Here is a 23,633-nt window from a genome sequence, read left to right on the forward strand (position 1 = left end):
ATGACCGTTTTACTTCTTTCTTTCCAATTTTGATGGCTTTTATTTCTTTCTCTTGTCTGATTTCTGTGGCTAGGACTTTCAATACTATGCTGAATAAAAGCAGTGAAAGACATCCTTGTCTTGTTCCTGATTGTAAAGAAAATGCTTTTAGCTTTTTCCCATTGTGTATGTTATTAACTGGTTTTGTCATATATGGCCTTTACTATTTTGAGACATGTTCTCTCTATTGCCACTTTGCTGAGAGTTTTTACCATAAATGGATGCTGGATTTTGTCAAACACTTTTTCTGCATCCATTGATATAATCATATGATTTTTATTTTCTTTATGTGGTATATCACCTTAATTGATTTGCAGATATTGAACCAACCTTGCATGCCAGGAATGAATCCCACTTGATCATGGTTTATGATATTTTTAATGTATTGCTGAATTCAGTTTGCTAATATTTTGTTGAAGATTTTTGTATCTATCAGGGATATTGGCCAATAGTTTTCTTCCTTCCTTCCTTCCTTCTTTCCTTCCTTCCTTCCTTCCTTCCTTCCTTCCTTCCTTCCTTCCTTTCTTTTTTTTATTTTTAATAATGTCTTTGGTTTTAGAATCAGGGTAATGGTAGCCTCATAGAATGAGCTTTAGAGCCTTCTTTCCTCTTGAATTTTTAGGAATAGTTTGAGAAGAATAGGTGTTAATTTTTTGAATGTTTGGTAAAATTCCATTGGTGAAGCCATTGGTTGAGAACTTTTGTTTGTTGTGAACTTGTTGATTATTGATTCAGTTTCATTAGTAGTAATCGGGTTGGTTCAGATTTTCTGTTTCTTCTTGATTCAACCTTGGAAGATTGTATGTTTTTAGGAATTTATCCATTTCTTCCAGGTTGTCCAATTTGCTGACATATAGTTGCTCATAGTATTTTCTTAAAATTTTTTTTATTTCTGTGGTGTTCGTTGTCACTTCTCTTTCATTTTTGATTTCATTTATTTGGAGCTTCTCTCTCTCTCTCTTTCTTTCTCTGTCTCTCTCTCACTCTCTCTCTCTCTCTTTTTATGAGTCTGGTTAAAGGTTTGTCAATTTTATTTATCTTTTAAAAAAACAGCTCTTGTTTTCATTGATCTTGTGTATCGTTGCTTTAGCCTCTATTTTGTTTATTTCCTTTCTGACCTTTATTATTTCCTTCCTACTACTCACTTCAGGCTTTGTTTGCTGTTCTTTTTTCAGTTCCCTTAAATGTAAGGGTAAATTGTTTATTCGAGATTTTTCTTATTTCTTGAGGTAGGCCTGCATTGCAATGAATTTCTCTCTTAGAACTGCTTTCACTGTGTCCTATAGTTTCTGAGTTGTTTTGTTTTATTTTCATTTGTCTCAGGTGTCTTTGATACATTCCTTTATCTCACTGTTCACCGATTCATTGTTTAGTAGCATGTTATTTAGCCTTCATGTGTTTGTGTATTTTTCATTTTTTTCCTTGTAATTGGTTTCTAGTTTCATACCATTTTGGTCAGAGAAGACATTTGATATGATTTCAGTCTTCTTAAACTTATTGAGAACTGCTTTGTGGCCTAACATGTGATCCATCCTGGAAAATGTTCCATGTGCACTTGAAAAGAATGTATATTCTACTGCTTTAGGGTGAAATGCTCTAAAAACATCAATTAAATCTATCTGGTCTAGTGTGTCATTTAAGGTCACTGATTTCTTATTGCTTTTCTGTCTGGAAAATTGTCTACTGGTGTCAAAGGGGTGTTAAATTCCCCTAGTATGATTGTGTTACTGTCGATTGCTCCTTTTATATTGCTCAATATTTGCTTTATATATTTAGGTGCTCCTATGGTGGGTACATACATGTTTAGTAGGGTTATACCCTCTTGTTGTATTGATTCCTTTATAATTATGTAATGTGCTTCTTTGTCTCTTATTATTGTCTTCATTTTAATGTCTCTTTTATCTAATACAAGTATTGCTACCCCAGCTTATTTTCATTTGCATTTGAGTGAAATATCTCTTTATATCCCTTTACTTTCAGTCTATATGTGTCTTTAGATTTGAGGTGGATCTCTTGTAGGCAGCATATGGATGGGTCTTGCTTTTTTATTCATTCAGCTATCCTATGACTTTTGATTGGAACATTTAATCCATCTACATTTAAAATGATTATTGATAGGTACATAGTTATTGCCATTTTATTATTCATATTTTTTATCTTCTTTAGTTAGTTTGTTTCCCCCTTTTTAAAAAATATTTCTTATAATACTGGCTTGGTTGTAATGAATTCCTTTAGCTTTTTCTTGTCTGGAAAGCCCTTTATCTCTCCTTCAGTTTTAAGTGACAGCCATGCTGGGTTGTAGGCCCTTGTTCTTCATCACTTTGGGGAAAAAAAAGCATATATAGCAAATATGTATTTTTATGTATAAATTTTACATACCATGTTCCCCCGAAAATAAGACCTAGCAGGACAATCAACTCTAATGCATCTTTTGGAGCAAAAATTAATATAAGACCCGGTATTATATTATATTATATTGCATTATATTATTATATATCCGGTCTTATATTATAGTAAAATAAGAGTGGGTCTTATATTAATTTTTGCTCCAAAAGACGCATTAGAGTTGATTGTCTGGCTAGGGGAAACATGGTACATATATTATTGTAGAAGTATTTTATTTAGGTACCACTCAGTGTGTTGAAAAGTATCTTAAGTGCTTAAGTGCTTGGGTGGTTTCTAGTTTTCCCTTCTTTCATCATGCTGAGTCAGACCTCTAAAAGGTCAACTTCTTGTTAAAACACAGATTTTTATAGTGTTTGTGTTTGTACAAACTTCTACGTAGTTTTACCACAAAGTCTTCTATTAAAAAAGAAATGTATATTATTCTACTCATGTTATTATTCACTGCAATTTCTTTTATACTAATATTCTTATTTACCTGAATCCTTTACTTTGATTTATGGTTTAGTCAGCTAAACAATGTATTCAATGAATTTTCTTGAGAGAGGTTACTGTTACAGTGGTATACTTTCAGAGACTTTGAATATCTGAGAACATCTACTTATTGCTGTCTTACGTAATGATGGCTTTGGGGGCATTCAATTCATTGGGTAATAATAGCACTTTTCTTAATTTTTATGGCATTTAGAGCTTTAGAAGAGAAGTCTGGTAACTAAAGTAATTTTGATTTAGTTTCAATAATTTTTTTTCAACTCAAGTTTTTGCAGGTTGTTTTCATTATCTTTGAACTTTATTAATTAATGTCTCCAGGTTATGTCTAGCTCTAGGGAAATTTTATCTACTATTTCTGGAAGTTTGATATCCTATCTTCTCTCTTTGCTCCTTGTAGAATATTTCTCTACTTACATATATTTGTTCTCTTACATCTATCCTCAAATTTCTTATCTTTTCATTACCCTTTTCATCACTTTACATGTTTTTTTTCCTCTCCTGAGTTCTATAATAATACCTTTAAGTTCACTACTTCTGTTTTTTTGTTTGTTTTCCATAGACAGTGTGTTCTACACTGCCTCCACTGCATTTTCTATTTTGATAATCATATTTTCACTAAGGAGCTATTCTTTTTTTTCTTAAATGCAGCATCATTCCAAATTCCAGTGAATCTAAAAAAATAAGACTTATATTTTAGTTGTATTAACTATTAGCTGGAAGAGAGTGTGTGTGTTTATATTCCAACATGGAGGGAAATGATAGATTTCTACTGAAAATGATATATTTCTACTGAAAAGCATAGTGCTGACTCTATGAACATGACTCTTCTTGTACCCTCCCTACCTCATTAACACTCCCTGATACATGGTTGTAGAAATCACTGAGTACCATGGCAACATGGGTATCTCAGTATTAATGCAGCTGTTTCTTTTAGTGGTGGTGAAAAAATAGTCATCTTGAACTATTGTCTCATGAGCAGTTTTTTATTATCTTCCATCAGATGAAAGAATATATGCCTACATATTGCCAATATTCATCCAGATAAATTTTTGGGAAAAAAATCTCTTCAATATTTCTTGAGCACCATTTTCCTCTTTTGAACTAGAATCCAAGTAGTGGAGGTCCATCACCTTACAGTTTCTTAAATTGCACACATAATCATTCTTTGATTTTACTTTTCTTAGGGTTGCATTCTCAAGTAATTTAATTTTCCTTTTGTTGTATATGGCTGGCATCAGCCTGCACAGTGAGTTTGGGTCTAACACAACAATTTCAAAATAGTGTTTTTCTTTTATGTCTCATAATTACTGTAGGGTGTAACTCAGGCTTGGTATATGCCAGAATGGCAAGAGGCTGCAGCTCAAGTCTTCCTGCTAAGAGTCAGAAAGCCAGTATGCATTACTAATCTATCATATTGCATATTACACAAATCCAAAGTTTGTCCAATTTCTTCTACAAAGCCAAAATCCTTTTGTAATCATAATATAATATTTGTCTACTCCCTTTTTTTTGTAATTTAATATATCTTGGAGGGCCAAGCAGTTCTACATGGATGGGAAGATTCAGTCCTTCCCCTGTGGAAGGAGGGAAGGAGCATAGTGTTAGTGTGAATTAGAATGAGTCTGGTTGGAAATCAGACCTTGGGTCAAATCCTGGAACCATTATTTACTATTAAGTTATGCTGTGAGCCTCCTATTTTCTCATCTGTTAAAAAGAAAGAAAGAAAGAAAGAGAGAGAGAGAGAGAGAGAGAGAGAGAGAGAGAGAGAGAGAGGGAGGGAGGGAGGGAGGGAGGGAGGGAGGGAGGGAGGGAGAGAGGGAGGGAAGGAAGGAAGGAAGGAAGGAAGGAAGGAAGGAAGGAAGGAAGGAAGGAAGGAAGAAAGAAAAAGATAATGTCAGTCAGCTGAATTTTCTAGTTCTTAAACTTTTTTTGCTTGTTTGTTTGTTTTTTTCCTTACTACCCTAACTCAGGACAGAAAAACAATTGTTTCTTGGCTGTAAAGGAAGTAACTATTCAGAGTCATCTCTGCCCTGGCCAGGCTCTGGTATTTGGGTTCAAGGATTAGCCCAATCTTGGGTTCTGCTCATTCTGGAAGGGAAGGCTCTCATAGACTTGTTACAAAGAACCCAACAGGTAATACCTTGTAAAGCAGTGGTTTTTACTCGTTTCAGTTAAGGTGCTTCTAGAGGCAGCAAATCTGACTATCAGAGGCTTAAACTATAAGGATGTTTGTTTTTTATCTCAGAATTCTGGTGATACATATTTCTAGGTTTTGACTCAATAGTTTCATTAAGGCCGCAGATTCTTCTCCATCTATCTTCTCTGCTATTCTTAGAATGTTGGCTCTTAGTGGCAAGATGCCATGCTGACTTGTTGCATCATTGCTTCAAGGTAGTTACCTCCACTACAAGCATTACATCCTTACCCAGCTATGTTCAAAGACAGGAAATAAAGGACGTGGAATAGGACAGAGATTGTCTTCCCTTTTAGTGCATTGAATTTTTTTAAATTGAATTTTTAAATTAAATGTATTGGGGTAACATTGGTTAATAACATTATATAAATTTCAGGTGTACAACTTTATAACACAATATCTGTATACTCTATTGTGAGCTCACCACCCTGGGTCTAGTCTCCTTTAATCACCATATGTTTGACTCCCTTTACCATCTTTGTCCTCTCCCCATCCCCCTTCTCCTTTGGAATCATCATTCTGTTGTCTGTATCTTTGAGTTTGTTTGTTTTATTTGTTAGTTCACTGCTTTCTGTTTTATATCCCACATATGAATGAACTCATATGGTTCGTCTGACTTATTTCACTTAGTGTGATACTCTCAAGATTGATTCTTTTTATCACAAATGGCAATGTTTCATGATTTTTGTGGCTTAATAGTATTCCATTGTATATATGTACCACATGCTCTTTATTCCCCTTTTCTTTTTTGAAAGAAGAGAAATTTCCAAAGGATTCCCTCTCCCCACAGACTTTTCTTTAGGTGTTCAATGCTAGAACCAATTATACCCTTAGCTACAAAGGAGACTAGAAAACGAGTATATGATGATACTATCTCAGTCTTTATATTGAGAGGCAGGTAAGGGAGAAGGGGAGGGAATCCCTCCAGGTCTTGAACAAAAGGATCCACTATAGCACTCAGGAATTTACTCTCCTTATCTCTCTGTCTCACCTGGATGAATTAACCCTTCTTTGTTCCATAGTAGATCAAGTATTATGTGTACAAGTTAAGTAAGTAGTTTCCTTTTTAAATACTAATTATAATAAGCACAACTATAAACAGACTCTCCTACAAGGCTATAATCCTTGGATTTGTATGACAATTTTGTGCTCACTTCAGCAGCAATATACTAAGATATATAACAATTATATATCCATCATCTCAAATGATCTTCAAAATAACGCTGTAAACTTCAAAATTTTATCTCTCTTTACATATGAGATATAGGGGGATTAAAATTATGATCATATAGCTCACCAGTGGTATACTGGGAACCTTGGTTTTTCTATCTGAGCTTCTTTACAGTGCTTTTCATGATGTCTATAAACTTCATCCTGAAGTAAGAAAACTACACAGAAATATTTTCTCCTGCCTTATCACAGTAAGGTAAACTTTTGGTATCTTTTCTAGTATAAATAAATTGATGAAATTCTGCATCCAGTTAAAAATTCCACTGTTCCTTTGTGAGAAACAGTAGTATCTTGTAAAATATAAAATGGTAATTTCCTTTGACCCAACTATACCAATCTATAAATTTTCTATTTAATGTGCAACAAAGGAAGGCAAAAGGGTTTATCTCCAGTTTATATTCAAGATTGTTAATATTAATGAATTTTAAATAATAATAAGTAGTCATGAGTAGGGACTACTGAAGAAAATAGACATAGAAACCCAGGAAGTGCAGAGTCCCAAACAAGATGAATCCAAAGAGGCCCACTCCAAAACACATAATAATTAGAATGCCAAAGGGTAAAGACAAAAAGAGAATCTTAAAAGCAGCAAGAAAAAAGCAGCTAGTTACCTACAAGGGAGCTTCTACAAGACTGTCAGTTGATTTCTCAACAGAAACATTACAGGCCAGAAGGGATTGGCACAAAATATTCAAAGTGATGAAAACCAAGGACCTACAATTAAAGGTATTCTACCCAGCAAACCTATAATTTAAAATTGAAGAAGAATTAAAGAGCTTCCCAGACAAGAAAAAGCTAAAGGAGTTCAATACCACCAAACCAATATTACAAGAAATGTTAAAAGGACTTCTTTAAGAAGAATTAGAAAAGATAAAAATTGTGAGTAATAGAGTGACAATAACTACATAGCTATCAACAATTACTTTAAATGTAAATGGATTAAATGCTCCAATGAAAAGACATAGGGTTGCTAAATGGATTAGAAAACAAGACCCTTACTTATGCTGCCTACAGGAGACTCACCTCAGATCGAAAGACACACACAGACTGAAAGTAAAGGGATGGAAAAAGGTATTTCATGAAAATGGAAACAAAACAAAACAAAAAAACCTGGAGTAGCAATACTTATACCAGAAAAAATAGACCTTAATAACAAGAGACCAAGAAAAACCCAGTAATCCCACTTCTCAGTATTTTTCTGAAAAAACCCAAAATACTACTTTGAAGGGACATGTACGCCCACATGTTTATTAAAGCATTATTTACAATAGCCAAGATATGAAGGCAATCTGGGTTTTCATCAATGCATGGATGGATAAAGAAGAGGTGGTATATATATGTATACAATGGAATATTACTCAGCCTTAAAAAAGAATGGAATCTTACCACCTGCAACAACATGGATGGACCTAGAGGGTATTACACTGAGTGGAGTAAATCAGATAAAGAAAAACAAATATCGTATGACTTCACTTATAAATGGAATCTAAAGAACAAAATAAATAAACAAATCAGAAACAAATTCATAGATACAGGGAACATTTTGATGGTGGCCAGATGGGAAGGAGGTTGGAGGATGGATGAAAAAGGTGAAGGGGTTAAGAAGTACAAATTGGTAGCTACAAAATAGTCATGGTGATATAAAGTATAGAATAAGGAATTTAGCCAATAATATTGTAATAACTGTGTATGGTGTCAGATGGGTACTAGATTTATCGAGGTGACCACTTTGTAATTTATATAAATGTCTAATCACTATGTTGTACTCCTGAAACTAATATAATATTGCATGTCAACTGTAATTGAAAAATGAAAAGTTATTAAAAAATAAAAATTCCCAAATTTTATTCAGCACACTGAATCTAACAGCACATTAAAAACAAAGACTACATTATGATCAAGTGAGGCTTATTCAGGAATGCAAAGATAATTCAATTTTAGGGAATCCATAAACATCTACGAAAATAAACACGTTATCATCTCCTTAGTCTCCATATAAAATTCAATAAACTTTTTATACAAAGCATTCAATAGGAATTGATGGATGCTTCCTTAATATGATAAAATCTGTACAGTTCTTAATTTACTTAATATTGAAACCATAGTCTCTTTCCCCTACTAAACCCAGGAAAGAGGCAAATATATCCATTATCTTTATTTTATTTGATATTGTGTTGATTTATTGGCCAAAATTTTCAGACAGATAAAATAATTAGGGGCACAAGAATTAGAAAAGAAGAAATAAACACTGTCTCTGTCAATGATATGGATGCAGTATACTTGGAAAATACAAAAGATCTAAAAATAAAACTGATTCAAACAAGATAATTTAGTAAGGTATCTGTATATAAAATTAACATGAAAAGTCAATAGCCTTAATATATTCAAACAATAATCTGCTAGAAATTGCAATGGGAGAGAAGGTTTTATTTAAAAAAAAAAAAAAACAAAAAACCAGCAACAACAGAAGATAAACTACTTAGGAATAAATTTAAAGGAAATGTGCAAAATATAGGAAAAATTTTAAACACTCCTGAAATATACAAAAAGACACAAGATGAGATTTTTAAAAATGGAAAGAGATTTTTTTTTTTGGTAGTGATAGGGTGACTCAAAATCATAAAGATATCCAATCTTCCTACATTAATATATAAATTTAATTCAATTTCCTTCAACTGCAAAAATGTTTGGGTTTTTTTGGAGCTAAATAAGTCGGTTCTAAACTTTGTATGGAAAAATCAAAACGCCCAAATATCTAGGAAAACCTAGAATGGAAGGAGTAGTTCATTCTACCAGATTATGAAAAACACTATTAAGTCTCTGTAATTAAAGCAGCGAGACTCAGGTGCGTGGCTAGATAGACTACCCAATGGAATAAAATGGAGTCCTGAAGTAGACCCACATACATCTTGAATTGGTGTAGGATAATGTGTCATCATAAATCACTGGGAAAAAAGGTAGACTTTTTAATCAATGGTGTTAGAATAATTGGGAAAAAATAAAATTGCATCCATATCTCACACCATACACCATACACCAGAATAAACTCCAAATGGGTTAAAGATCTAAATGTTAACAAAATAACAAAATAAAGTCATATGGGTTTATTAATATAATATAAAACGTACATGAATATAAATATATGAATATATATATTGAAATATATATGAAATATATGAATATATGAACATGAATATAAATATAATATAAAACATGCATGAATTAATTTATAACCTGGGAATATGGGAAGTTTTTTCTAAATATCACAAAATCGATAAAGCAATTTGAAAAAAATGCAAAATACTCTGCATTGTAGAAAAAAATTTTAAAGAAAGTCAACAAATGACAGAGAAAAAAATATCTACAACTTACATCAGACAAAAAAGGCTACTTAATGAGCTGTAGAAAACTGAGAAGAAAAAAAGTCATGTGTGCCGAAATGTAAAGTTATTTCACAGCAAGAGAAAGTCAAATGGTTTTTAAAAATATGAAAAGATGCTCAACGGACTCTTAACAGGTGAAGGCACATTAGAACCACACTGCTGCAGGAGCGGGAGGCTTCTGGAGTGCCTCCCAGGTGTTCACTCTAAAATTGCTCAAGCTCTACACTTTAGATTTTTGCAGTCTATTGTATGTAGGTTACTCTTACCAAAAAAAAAAAAAGTTCTTAAAAAAAATATCTGACATAACATTTTGTACTTATCAGATTGGCACAAATCCAAATCTGACAACATACTCTGTTGGAAAGAGTAAAGAAGACAAGTACTGTAGCTTAGCATAGTAATCTCAAGATCCATTTATGTTGTTGCAAATAGCACTGTTTCATTTTTTCTTATGGCAAAATAGTATTCCATCGTATATATATGCCACAATTTCTTTATCCAATCATCTATCAAAGGACACTTTGGTTGTTTCCATGTCTTGGCCACCGTAAATCAAACCACAATGAACAACCCAATAAACTTTAATTAAAAAAAAAAAAAGAAGAAAAAGACAGGCACTCTTGTATTTTACTGATGGGAGTCCAAAATGTGCAACTCTAGGGAGAGAAATCTGATAATATTTAACAAAATATCTTCTGACCTAGTAGTGTCACATCTCGTAATTCACACCTCCAAAACAGCACAAGGTTATATTTACTGTGGCTTTTTGGGCAATCTCATAGGAAGAGAAACAAACCAATGTTCACTAGTAGGAGACTGACTAAATAAGCAATGGTACTTACATACAATAAACTATTATACTGCCATAAAGAACAATAAGGACAACCTCTAATGGGGAAGTAACAAGGTGCAGAGAAGTGTATATAGCATGCTACTTTTTCAGTAAAGAAGAGAGGGAAATAAGAATGTGTACGTGTATTTGTTTCTTTTGTGTCAAAAGACATGCAAGAAAATAACATGTAAGCCAGTGAAGAGTGTTATCCAGAGGGAGAAGGAGGGACTGGGGAGGGGATTGGAATAGGAGTGAGACTTCCCTGAATATGTCTTTTTATATTGTTTGAGTTTGAAACATGAACAACTTTACACATTTAAATAATACATAAATCAAAAAGGAAACGTGTCGAATCCTTGAATTAAGAAAAAACAAACAAATGAACCTAACAATATATTAAACATGACCACACAAAGAATAGCCTATTCCAAGTAAATTTTTAACATAGTACTGACTCTACATCTTAGTGAGTTATATTCTAACACAGAAAGTGCTGCAGTGAAATCTTAAACTTCACTCAGCAGTTCTATTTTTTACAATACTTTTGAAATTATTATTTCATTACTATTGTAGCATAAAGCAAATAAGTAAATTTGTCAAAGTTTTTAGGAAGCATGATTTTTATTTTAGGAGAAGAAAGATACAAATATAAAAACAAAAACAGTAGAGGAAAATCTATAATGTTAAATTTAAATTGGAAATAACGATATAAATTCATGATTTTTTTTTTTAATCTAGGAAACTGACCATAGCAAGGTCCTCAAAACAATGACATCCCAATGACTATAAGCAAACCTACGGCCCTGACATCAGTTTCTAAGTTGTTTACCACTAAGCTCCAGGTTTCCTAGAGAAATGGCTGATAGCAGATTTGGTGCAGGCAAATTCTAAGGTGAGCCTGAGACTTCTTGTATCACAGAAAGCCAGGAAGCACTCAAAGACTAATGGGATTATGTCAGAAGCCACAAATGCCAGTTGGAAGGAACTTCCAGTGACTGAACTTACAACGATTTGAGCATCATAAGGAATAATTACTTTAATTGTTTGTCTTACATTGAATAAATAAAAACACAAGAGTACAGACTTGTACCCAGATAGATAGCTAGCTAGCTAGATAGATAGATATATACATACATACATACATATAGATACATAGATAGATAGATGTCATTTGCTATAACATTGGTACCATTATGCCAATCTCCAGTGAAATAATTGATTTAGAAAATGCTTTTATCTGAAACCATTAGGTGACAATGATAAGGAAACAGAATATCCCCAGCATCACAAAGTATCATCCACAGATTCCTTGGGAATTGCCAAATGAAACACCTTTATGAGAGACACATCTGGAGTAACCACATAACTTGATGATCAAAGTTAATAGCATTAATAGTGGGGTGGGACATACCTGTCTTCCTTTTTTTATTAAAATGTATTGGATGACAATGGTTAGTAAAATTACATAGATTGCAAGTGTACAATTATGTAATACATCATCTATATATCACATTGTGTGCTCACCAACCAGAGTCAGTTCTCCTTCCATCACATGTATTTGACCCCATTTACCCCCATCTTACCACTCCCCCTCCCACTTACCTTCTGGTAACCACTAAACTATTGTCTGTCTTCTGATGTGATGCAACACGAAGTACACAGCCTTACCAATGACATATTTCTTCCAAAAATCTTTAAAACACCTCTGAACAAGCCCTTCGATCTCATGTCTAATTTGTAGGAGTAACAGAAGCTAGAGGAACAAGTTAAATGACATCATGAGGAAACTACCAAAGAAATGTAGAATGTGGAATATCTGCAAACATGGAATGTTCAAAAAGTCAGTGCCATGTTAAAAATAAAATAGGTAGTAGTAGTGTTGCAGGTTTTTTAAAAGAGGAAAGATATAACAACCAAATATAATGCTTGAATGTTGATTGGATTTTGATTTAAGAAATCAGCTTTAAGATATATTTTGGGGACAATTTAATATGAACCAAATATTAGGTGGTATTAGGGAATGAATTTTATTTTTTTTTAATTAAAATTTATTGGGGGTGACAATGGTTAGTAAAGTTACATAGGTTTCAGGTGTACAATTCTGTAATACATCATCTATATATCACATTGTGTACTCACCACCCAGTCAGTTCTCCTTCCATCACCATATATTTGATATTTTAATTTCTTAAGTGTGATAATGGTACCATGGCCACAAGGCAGAAAGTCCTTGTTTCTAAGAAATATTTAGAAAATAGGCATAACAAATATGACAAAATGTAACAATTTTTGAATACAGGTGGTAGATATAAAGGTAATTATTTACTAAGCCTTTAGCTCTTCTGCATATTTAGAATAGTTCATAATAAATTAGGGGAAAAAATGATTCCATAGAACTGTGTGTGACTTGGAAGGATAGCAAGGACAAATTGTTGAATTTAAAATGCAGGTTAGAAAACAAATAAATAATATTCACTCATTTTTGTAAAATGTGGGTAGTACATATGAAAAATCAATATGATATCTGCATACTCATATTCATAGCAGCATTATACACAATGGCCAAAAGTTGGAAACAACCCAGTGTCCATCTATGGATGAATGGATAAAAAAATGTGATATATACATTCAATAGAATATTACTGAGCCTTAAAAAGGAAGGAAATTCTGACACAGGCTACAACATGGATGAACCTTGAGGATATTACGCTAAATGAAAGAAGCCAGTCACAAAGGACAACTACTGTATGATTCCTCTTATATGAGGTACCTGGAGTAGTCCAATTCATAGAGAAAGAAAGTAGAATGGTGGTTGCTAGGAGTTTGTGGGAGAGGAAATGGGGAGTTGTTTAATGGGTATAGAGTTTCAGTTTTGCAAGGTAAAGAGTTCTGGAGATCAACTGCACAACTTAGCACTATTGAACTGTACACTTAAAAATGGTTATGATGGGAAATTTTATGTTCTGTGTATTTTACAACAATTAAAACTAAAAATTTAAATTACATAAATCAACGTATATTTAGACATATGCACAGAATTATTTCTGTAAGTTAGAGTTTCTAGGCAATTTTTATTTCCTTTTCCATTTCTTTATTGTTTGCATTTTTTACATTAAACGTGAATCAGTTTTATAAAAACCAGAAACCTATTTTCAAAATAAACAGAACTTCTGCAGGTTTTCAATGTTTTGGAAAACACGGGGATGGTAGAGCTTAATCTTTAGGAAAACAGATTTTCAGGAAATAATAGAAATTGTCAATACAGCCTGAGAATTTTCTCAAAAGCAATAGGAATTCATTGTCCCAGAAGTGAGAAGCAAAATGGGGCTCTGGGCACCTCCTCTGCACTGAGGTTGCTGTGGACAGCCCGGCCTGCTGACCCTCGCTCACACCTGAGGCCTGGAGGTGGGGCCCTCCCCGGAACCGAGCTTTGCTTGGTGTCTGGCCAGCAAGGAGGAGTTTGCAGGCTGTTGTTGACTCAGGCTGGCCTGCCTGGCTTGTCCTCCACATCCATTCCACCTCACCGTGCTTGACTGCACCCCAGGGGTATGGTTTGTGACAAGTTCCCTTCACTTCAGAGCCAGCCTTTGATCTCACCTCCCAGGATCCAGTTGCTGTTGAAACCGCTCAGTCCTTTGGGTTTACAGTTATTACCCGCACGGCGTCCCAGGCCGATGACTCATTTCAACCCTGGCTGACCTCTGCGTTCTGACCTTCTGGCTCTGTCGGGCTCCAGGCCCTGTATCCTAATTTCGATGGAGAGCCTTACATCTTAACTTCACATAAACATACACACCACTATAGCATCATGAAAAACTTCTTTTCCAAAACTTTGTACAGAGCAGTATTCACATTTGTATCCACAGGGTATTTTGAAAAACAAATTATTACAGTTCTATTTTGTTTCTCATTAAACTAATGTTTTCTGTTTTACTTAAGGTACTGTCAACAGAGCTCCATATCAGACTATGCCGTCATTTAAAAAAATATTTTGAAAACAGAAAAGAACACCATAGCAAACACCTGTGCTCAGACCACCCAGAATTAACAAACGTTAGCATTTTGTAATGGTCGTTTCAAGTCTAGAATTCTTATTCTAAAATTAAATTGCACTTCTTTGTATGGGCAGAACTGGCCTCAGGAAAACAGTGAAGGTGGCCGAACTCCTCTCCTGCTGTCCCCTGCCCTTCCCCTGCCCTTCACCGGGCGCTGGTGGCCCTTGGTTCAGCAGGGAGTTACGTTGTGCATCTCCCAGAACAGCTGCACTAGCAGCTATTTATTACCCAGGCTCTAGATGGAACAGTGAGTGGAGTCTTCAACTCTATTAGAAACAAGTCCTGGTTATGAGTCACACAAAAAGTTCCAAGCAGAAAAGGAAAGTTTATTAGAACAAAGGAAACATATCATAACTTTGCAAGGGGATCTCAGGCACTTGACCTCAGAAAAGAAATGCATCCAGGAGCTGAACAGCTGTTAGAATCCTAGTGTGCTTGTGCTTTTCTCTGCTTCATTCTTTGCTCTTACTCAATTCACATGTTGGAAAATAGCAGCCCACAGCTTCTGTGTTTATGTATGACACATCCAGCCACATGAAGTGATGGACTGGCAGAACTTCTGTCATAATTCCACATGAGGGAGAGAAGCTGATTGTTCTACCCTGGGTCAGATGTCCATCTCTGGTCCAGCAAGCTCTGTGGAGCATGACCAAGTCATGTACACAAACATGGCTGCCAAGCCCTCACTTCTGTGATCTTGCGATTCACAGGCCTGAGGGCTATTTTCAAGAAGGAACCTCCCTCTCCTGAACATGGCTGCATATTTTCCAGGGGACAATCATGGCAGTTTGAGAAGCACAGAACTGGAGTTTTAGCAAAAGCTAGAAATGAGTCTCTAGGCTAACCACCTTAAACTTGGGAAAGCACGAGACGATAATGCTGATGGTGAGGAGAAGAATGATGTAGACCAGACCTGAGGGCAAACAGTACAGGTGTTTTTTGGGGGGCCTTCTGTCACTAAAGGGACAAGTGCTCCTCCAGTGATCAGAGGCAGTCAGTGTCCAGCATTTTATCAGAAGAGTTCTTAAAGCTGCTGCCCCTTGTCCACCATCCAGGTGCAGGCTGGAACAGTACATATTTGTGTATGCACAGAGATTCCTGTGTTTGCGAATGGACTATGCTTTAAAGATGATGCTATTTCTTTAGCCCTTCCGTGAATATTTAGACTGATGTACCAGGGACATACTGAGAAAACAGTGACAGTCTAACCCCAAACTCCTCCAAAAGGCTTATAGTTTGATGTGAACTTCGCATGTATACTTGCATATGGCTGACTCTATTTTTGAGCAATATGGCATAACAGGAACACTTCCTGTTCTGTCTACATACTCTCTCACTTCTAAAGGTCTGTGCTTGGTTTTGGCCTTGTAAGCCATTTCCAGTATTTTCTGGAATAAACAGGATCGATATATCTAAATATATATACGAGTATAATGAGATCATGTATATATTTCTATACCAGCTTATAAAAACGGAAGCTTAATCCTAACAGTAATACTATTTTGACCATATAGACAATGTTCATTTATAATACTTTTACCTGAAGAAAATAATTGTTAAACTCAGACTTGGGATGGAGAACAGGCGTCCTCCATGGGGGCTATGGAGTGGAGTATCACAGATAATTTATGTTGGCTATCTTTATTTGCTCAGGAAAAGCCACTTCTCTAGGCTCTTCCACCCTCAGGTGCTGTGTGTTTCACTTTTTGAGGTCAGGGCTGCAACCTCACTCTGCTCAACCAGCCGCATGGCCTGAGTTTTGGATTGACAGTCAGATGCATAGAAACACAGCGGCTTCACCCAACCCCAAGATGGCTTAGTTTTAAGAATGACACAGGACTGTTAACAGCACAGCCTGCAACATAATCATGGGCAGTCTGAGGACCCCAGGCACAGCCTGGGAATAGTGTGTGCATGTGGGCATGAGACAAGAGGCAGAGAACATGTAGGCAGACTGCACGGGGAGCCGTTCACTCTGGGGTCCCCTCAGCTTTTGTCCTTCTTCGTCTCAGTCTCCTCCCTGTATGTGAGGGTCATCCATTCTCAGCGCAGATATGCCTCCTCACCAAAACTGTTTACTTATGACTGATGGTTGAGACATTGGGGCACAGGTGCTTGGTCTATCCTCAGCGAGTTCTTTTCTTACATACAGTATGTGTACCCACATAATTCCTTGTCCTGCTTTCAGTATACATATCCCCGTAACTCCTTGTCCTGCTTTCAGTATACATACCCCCGTAATTTCTTGTCCTACTTTCAGTATACGTACCCACATAATTCCTTGTCCTGCTTTCAGTATACGTATCCCGTAATTCCTTGTCCTACTTTCGGTATACGTATCCTGTAATTCCTTGTCCTACATGCAGTGTACCTACCCCTGAAATTCCTTGTCCTACTTTCAGTATATGTACCCTGGTAATTCCTTGACTTACTGCTGCAAGGAGAACTCAGCCAAGCCAAGGGTCAAATCCTCCTGTGTCCCTATTTCTGAAAGATAGGTTACAAGCCATCTGTTAACCCAGGGCCGGGTCTTCCTGTTTGTATCCCAAGCACAATGTCTGGCATTTGGTACTTGATAAGTAATTGTCCAGTGAATATTCAGTTTTGAGCTCTGAACTTTAATTATTTCATATTCAGGTGGTTCATATAGTGAGTGTTTATAAATAAGTGATTGCCTGCAAACAAAACTATTAATTTTCCATTTTAAGAGTAATTTGTATCAAAGGCTTTTGGCCTTTGTGCTGATAAAAGGCATGATGAATGAAACTTAAAGTCCTTAGCTATTCTCTTTTAATCTGTCTTTCAGATTATTTGAATATATTTTGCTCTATAAAGATGGAGTGATGTTTCAGATTGAACAAGCCACCAAGCTGTGCTCCAAGATCACGCTGACGGACCCCTGGGACCCTCTTGACATTCCTCAGAACTCCACCTTTGAGGACCAGTACTCCATAGGGGGGCCTCAGGAGCAGATCATGGTCCAGGAGTGGTCTGACAGAAAGTCAGCTAGATCGTGTAAGGGTTCAAAAAAGTATGGGAGGGTTGCCACTCAGGAAGCATGCTGGGGAAAAAATGCGTAAGTCCATAAGGAGGGTGGTTGTTAAGGAAGTTTATAAGCTTAATTGAATTGTCTAACCTCCCCCCACACACACCCCCATTGAAGACCCCACATGTACTCTGCTAGCTGTGGAGCACCAGGAGCTAAGCATCATAGTTGAAACACCTCAGCCTTCTAGCACCACCTGTATGTTTCTGCCACATTAGTTCTTATGGACTCAGCCTTGACTCTGACGTTTAATGATCCCCCTCCTCCCCTAAGACCAGTGGACACGGAAGGGCGCCTCCTTTTCCTCCCCTTGCATCACTTCCTAAAGTCGCAGTGACCAGATTTACTCCCATTATTTTAAGTGTCTGCTTTTATACATACGAGATGTGAAGCTCTGCTCTGCTCTGGTCTGCTGCCAACACAGGAACCCCAAACTGTGTCAAAAACACAGGCCTTTATGCTGCGAGAAACAGTATGGCAGTTCACCAAAAAATTAAGCATTGAATTACCATATGACCCAGCAATTCCTCTTCTGGGCATATACCCCCCAAAATTGAAAGCAAGGACTCAGATATTTGAACGTCCATGTTCATAGCAGAATTATTCATAATCATCGGAAGGAGGAAACACCCCAAGTGCCCATCAGCAGAGGAATGGATAAACAAAATGTGGTGTATTAAAACAATGGAATAATATTCAGGTTAAAATGGAAGGACATTCTGACAGCATGGATTAACCTAGAGGACACTACGCTAAGTGAAATAAGCCAGTCACTAAAGGACAAATAGTATATAATTCCACTGATATGAGGTAATGGAGTAGTCAAGTTCATAGAGACAGAAAGTAGCAGTAATTGCCAGGGGTTGGGGGCTGGGGTGGGGATGGGGGTGGGCTTAACAGGTACAGAGTTTCAATTGGGGAAGGTGAGAAAGTTCTAGAGAGGGTGGTGGTGATGGTGACATGACAATGTGAATGTACGTAATGCCACAGAAATGTGCTTAAAAATGGTTAAAATGGTAAGCTGTACATATTTTACCACAATAAAAAAAATACAGGTGTTTTGCCTGTTTTCTATATTAAAAAGTCAACTTCCCTTCCTCTTATAGATGAAACCTGGATTGGCATTTATACAGTCAAGGATTGTTATCCTGTCCAGGAAACCTTCACCAAAAATTATAGTGTGATATTGTCCACGCGATTTTTCGACATCCAGCTGGGCATTAAAGACCCCACGGTGTTTATTCCCCCGAGCACGTGCCAGACGGCCCAGCAGGAGAGGATGAGTGAGGACTGCTCCTGGTAAGCCTGCCAACACAGAAGTGACAGCACACGACATCAGATGCCACGGCTGCCGCTCAGAACGGATTTGAGGCTTGAGAGATGAGAATCTTCTTTGGAGACCTACCATCATTTTAGGAAGATAAACATTGATGTGGGATTTTGGTACATATGATGTTGACTACTCACGCTGTGTTTAAAAGAGGGAATAGGATAGAGACTGGTGATAGGAACTGAAGAGACGAACATGGGGGCTTTGTGTAACCTCTCTGGGGCTGTGCTATCTGCATGTGCAGGTCTATATGCAGTGCTGTGGCTTACACGGGGCTCGGAGTCAGCCGAAGCAGTCTGCCTCAGCGGGGAGGAATGTTTTGTCACTGACATTACTGAAAATTGCAGGATAGCACGAGGTGATAGTAAAAAGCAGAACAATTTTGGGCAGTTTCATTATGAATTTTGAAGTTCTCTACAGATAATGAGCCCTGGATTGCCTGCACCAGGGTGGTGACTGCTCCGTCTGCCCCACCCCCATCACGCTCCCTTGGCTACTGACTGAAAAAGTGATCCCTTAAAGTCCCTTCCAGACTTAACTGCTTTATGACATGAGCCAATTGATGTACACAATTTGGGAGGAAATGAAAGGCTATAAATCAAAGTAGTTATTCCTCTCAAGAGACATTTTAAACAAAAGAATTTGAAAATCTTAATGCCTATCCCTGGGTAAGCATGAGCCATGTATGCTTCCTTTTTTACTATGCAAGAGTATTGATGCTTGTGCTGAATCATCACAGACTTGTCAAGAGACCTACAGAGACAGGTAGTATTTCCAAAAATAGCACTGACCTGGGAGTCAGAAGACTACGGCCTCCAAAGCCCAGGACTAGCATCTCCTGTACTCGAACTTCTTCGATTAGCTAAATGCACTATGCTTTCCCTCACCTTAGCCTTCCTGGGACATTGCTTCACAGCCTCCTTGTCTAGGTGACTTCTGCTCATCCTTCCCAGGTCAGCTCACACTTAACCTTCAGAGAGCTGTTCCCAAGCCTGGACTGAGTGCACCTTGCAGCTTAAGCCTGCTGTTCTCACAGTACGTATTTATGCTGTGAGTTCATTTCCTGCGTACCGGACACTATCATACGCTAGCCTGGCTATGAGCTCCTTGAGTACGGGTTCCTTTACTTTTATATGCCCAGCACCAAGTAAGTGCCTGGCACATGGTCAGTGCCCTACAGGTTTGTAGAACGGAGAATGCCAGCCTCTCTGGTCCTTAGATTCCTCATCTGTTAATAGGGTTGGATTTGCTGATCCCTAGCGAGACTCCTAGTCATAAAATTATTATTCTAAATTATTCTACAAACTGTGTTTCTTCTGTACATCTATTTATCACCCATTAGAAGGCGAAATGTGTGACACCTATGTTATGCTGAAAATGATCTGTATTACTCACAGTTTACATTATTTCAATAAACAAATTAAATTGCATTTCAAAGTGTTCTTTGATATATTTGCTTTTGTAATAAATATGAATTATCTTGGTTATGAGGGAGTTAAAACTCCTCTCTAATGAATAAAGTGCTGCATGTGATCTAAACCACATTCATTTTCCTCTCTCAAAATCTTGCTCTTCCACTTCAAGTCCATTTGCCTCGGTCAGAAGCCTTCAGGTCATTCTTAATCTATTTTTCTCCTCCTGTGCTCACTGGCTGTCAGTGTTCAGCATCCTATCAGAAGAAGAGTTCCTAAAACTGCTGCCCCTTGTCCCCCCGCAGCCACCATCCCGGTGCAGGTTCTTTACACGGCGGGCCTGCACAACATCTTCATACTCTGTGTCCTTGCCCTGGTCTTTTCTTCTAGATACCCTCCTCTGCTCATTCATTCATTCGTAAGCCAACCCTGAAGCCCTGTTATCTTCAGGGCCCATGCTGGTTCTTAGAGTCACAGAGCAGAGTGAAACCCCACTAAGGAATGAACAGACAGGGGACTGTCACAGAGGCCTTCGAGGTGGGCCAGGCTGATAACGCCTTTGTGACAGTGTTTGCCCTACTTCCTGTCTCTGCGCCCATAGGATGGCCCGCTGCTGTCCAGACCGCACATCTCCCTTAGCTGTGGATCTCTGTCTGTGCCCGTGCCAATGGGCACTCAAAGGAGAAAGGAAAGAAACTCCTTCTGTTTTATTCAGGGATATGCAAAGTAGATGCCTTTTCATTTTTCAGTTGGCCTGTTTTAGTAGTTAAGCCGTTTCACAGAAATGAATAAAAAGTCCCCCTTCCAGAAGGATTCTATGTCTGGTGGGACCTCCATGCACACCTGGCGGTGCCCAGCTCCTGTGGTTCTCTACTGTCTAAAGTAAAGCAGAGGTTTCTTAGCACGGTGTCCAAGGCCTCTTAGATCAGCCCCTTTTGATTCCTTTTTCTTCAGTCTCGGCACTCAGTGCTGCTCTTTCGCAACTGCCGCAGAGCCTGAGAAGTGAGGCCTGTGTCACCTCTGGGTAGCAGGAGTGTTTCCTTAGTCACCAATCTTATGTAAAACTCGCTAGTGGCCATCCTCGTGAAAAAGAAAAGGGCTCCTAAAAAGGGCAGGGACTGCCCCTATTGATGGAGAGGGACATGCAGTGTCTCACCTGCAGCCATAGTCTTCCTGACAATGGGCCTGAACTAGGCTTGGGTGCCACTCTGTGGATACCCTGCCTCATGTGTCTCTGAGCCTTTATGCTACATCACAACAACTTACTTCCACTTCTCCCAAGGCAAATAGACAGGGTCCCTGCAAGCGCTGAGGTGTTCACTACCCTCTGCCTTCAATTCTGAAGACGCAGCCCTGGGACAGCCATCCTCCCCTCTCTCCCACTGACGCATGCGAGTCAAAGGGGCCTGGCCTTTCTGCCCCTGTTGCTCTATCAGCAGGATGACTTCCTTACAAGAAGCTTTGCTAACAAAGATCATGCTGCATTTCTCAAAATTGGAACACATTTTAAAATTATTTAAATATTTTTAAAAGGCCAAAAAGTTTAGGTCTCTGAGGAAATATCCCATGAAATACACTTAATTTCCTACCAAGCTAAATTCCACACCATTTGAAAACCCAACACTCACATCTTGCTCATCTTGCTGGATTTTCTTTACAAATTCCATCTTTCCAATATTCCCTCTGTTATTTTAAATCATTTCCCCTGTGTATTCACCTGTACAATACGAGGGCATTTTTTTCAGTTTTTCCAAGTATGTAGCTCTTATCTTCCTCCATCTATGCAAAACACCTCAAATGTAGGAAAGGTGTCCTTGCCACACTTGTTGAGTCAAAATGACTACAATTCGAGGAGAGAATGAGCCTCCTCAGCTAAAGTCTTGTGAATAATTTATGAGATATAAAGGCCTTGTAAATAAACATCTCTTTAAAAGACAAACTTAACTTTCTATATTGATATTCTAGTGTAAATATTTTCTTTTAAGAACTATGCTAGGATAATTACAATTGAAATATATTTTTATTTGCTGTAAAGCAGAATTTTTAACTCAGTTACATGTGTAAAAATATATGGAGCCTCTAAATTGTTGCATATTTTATTCAGGGAGAGTGATGCAGACTTTTATGATATCCCAAATTAAAATTCATATTGTTTTCATTAGAGCAAAAATTAACTCAGTATCATTACAATATCATTTTCATATTTAAAAGTAGAAAATGTAATGTAGCCTCAGCAATAAATGACTTGGCTATCATTAATCTATCATTTAGGAATATTTGCAGTGAATACCACATACAGAGCATTTAGCTAATCTGAGTATAGTTCTGTGTTCTATGCTACAGTTGTAGCTATATCATTCGCAGTGGTACACTGTATGATTATTTTAATGTACATTTGTTCAAATCCCACAGCCCAGTCTTCTTTTGCTTTATCAGGAGAATTTTTGATGGCAAAATATGTACTCTTCTTACTAAACCATGATGGCTAACATTGTAATTTCAGTTGAGTGTTAATAAAGAAAATTATCAAAAAACACAAATAAGTCAGAGGGTTATCTTGTGAAGTCAAGTTTACCACTAAATTCCATTATAAAATGTGGAATTCTCTTCAAGGAAAATAAAGTTGTGTAAAAACAAAATTGAAAACATTTTTTCTTTCAGATTTTTATTAAAAATTTAGCTAACATACATTATTATATTAGTTTCAGGGGTACACCATAGTTATTCAACATTTATGTACCTAAAGAAGTGATCACCACAATAAGTCCAGCAACCATCTGACACTGTACCTACATGTTATCACAATATTATTTACTATATTCCCTGTGCTGTACACTACATCCCATGACTTGTTTGTTTTATCCCTGGAAATTAGAACCTCTTATTCCCCTTCACCTTTTCCCCCCTTTTTAAATTTTTTCAATTACAGTGACATTCAGTATTATTTTCAGGTATACAGTATAGTGGTTAGACATTTATATAATTAATGAAGTGATCCCCCTGATTAATCTAGTACCCACCTGGCACTATACATAATTATTACCATATTATTGACTATATTCTCTGTGCTTTATTTTACATCCTGATGACTCTTTTGCAACTACCAATTTGTACTTCTTGATCCCTTCACCTTTTTCACCCTGTCCTCCAACCCCCTGTCATCTATCACCCCAACACATCTAGCACTCATCTGACACCATATATAGTTATTACAATA

General features: G+C 37.1%; 1 protein-coding gene across 1 annotated transcript in view; it reads left to right on the plus strand.

Annotated features, from left to right (window-relative positions):
• The window catches only part of EPDR1 (ependymin related 1), a 37,410-nt gene extending 16,976 nt beyond the window's left edge, over positions 1-20,434 (plus strand). Inside the window, exons 2-3 of the mRNA XM_033088886.1 lie at positions 17,435-17,643; positions 18,781-20,434. Of these exons, the coding sequence (XP_032944777.1) occupies positions 17,435-17,643; positions 18,781-18,977 (406 nt within the window). The 3' untranslated portion in view covers positions 18,978-20,434. The remainder of the gene's footprint in view (positions 1-17,434; positions 17,644-18,780) is intronic.
• The last annotated feature ends 3,199 nt before the right edge of the window (positions 20,435-23,633 follow it).

This window comes from Rhinolophus ferrumequinum, chromosome 20 (assembly GCF_004115265.2).
Source record: "Rhinolophus ferrumequinum isolate MPI-CBG mRhiFer1 chromosome 20, mRhiFer1_v1.p, whole genome shotgun sequence".
Classification (NCBI taxonomy): Eukaryota; Metazoa; Chordata; class Mammalia; order Chiroptera; family Rhinolophidae; genus Rhinolophus; species Rhinolophus ferrumequinum.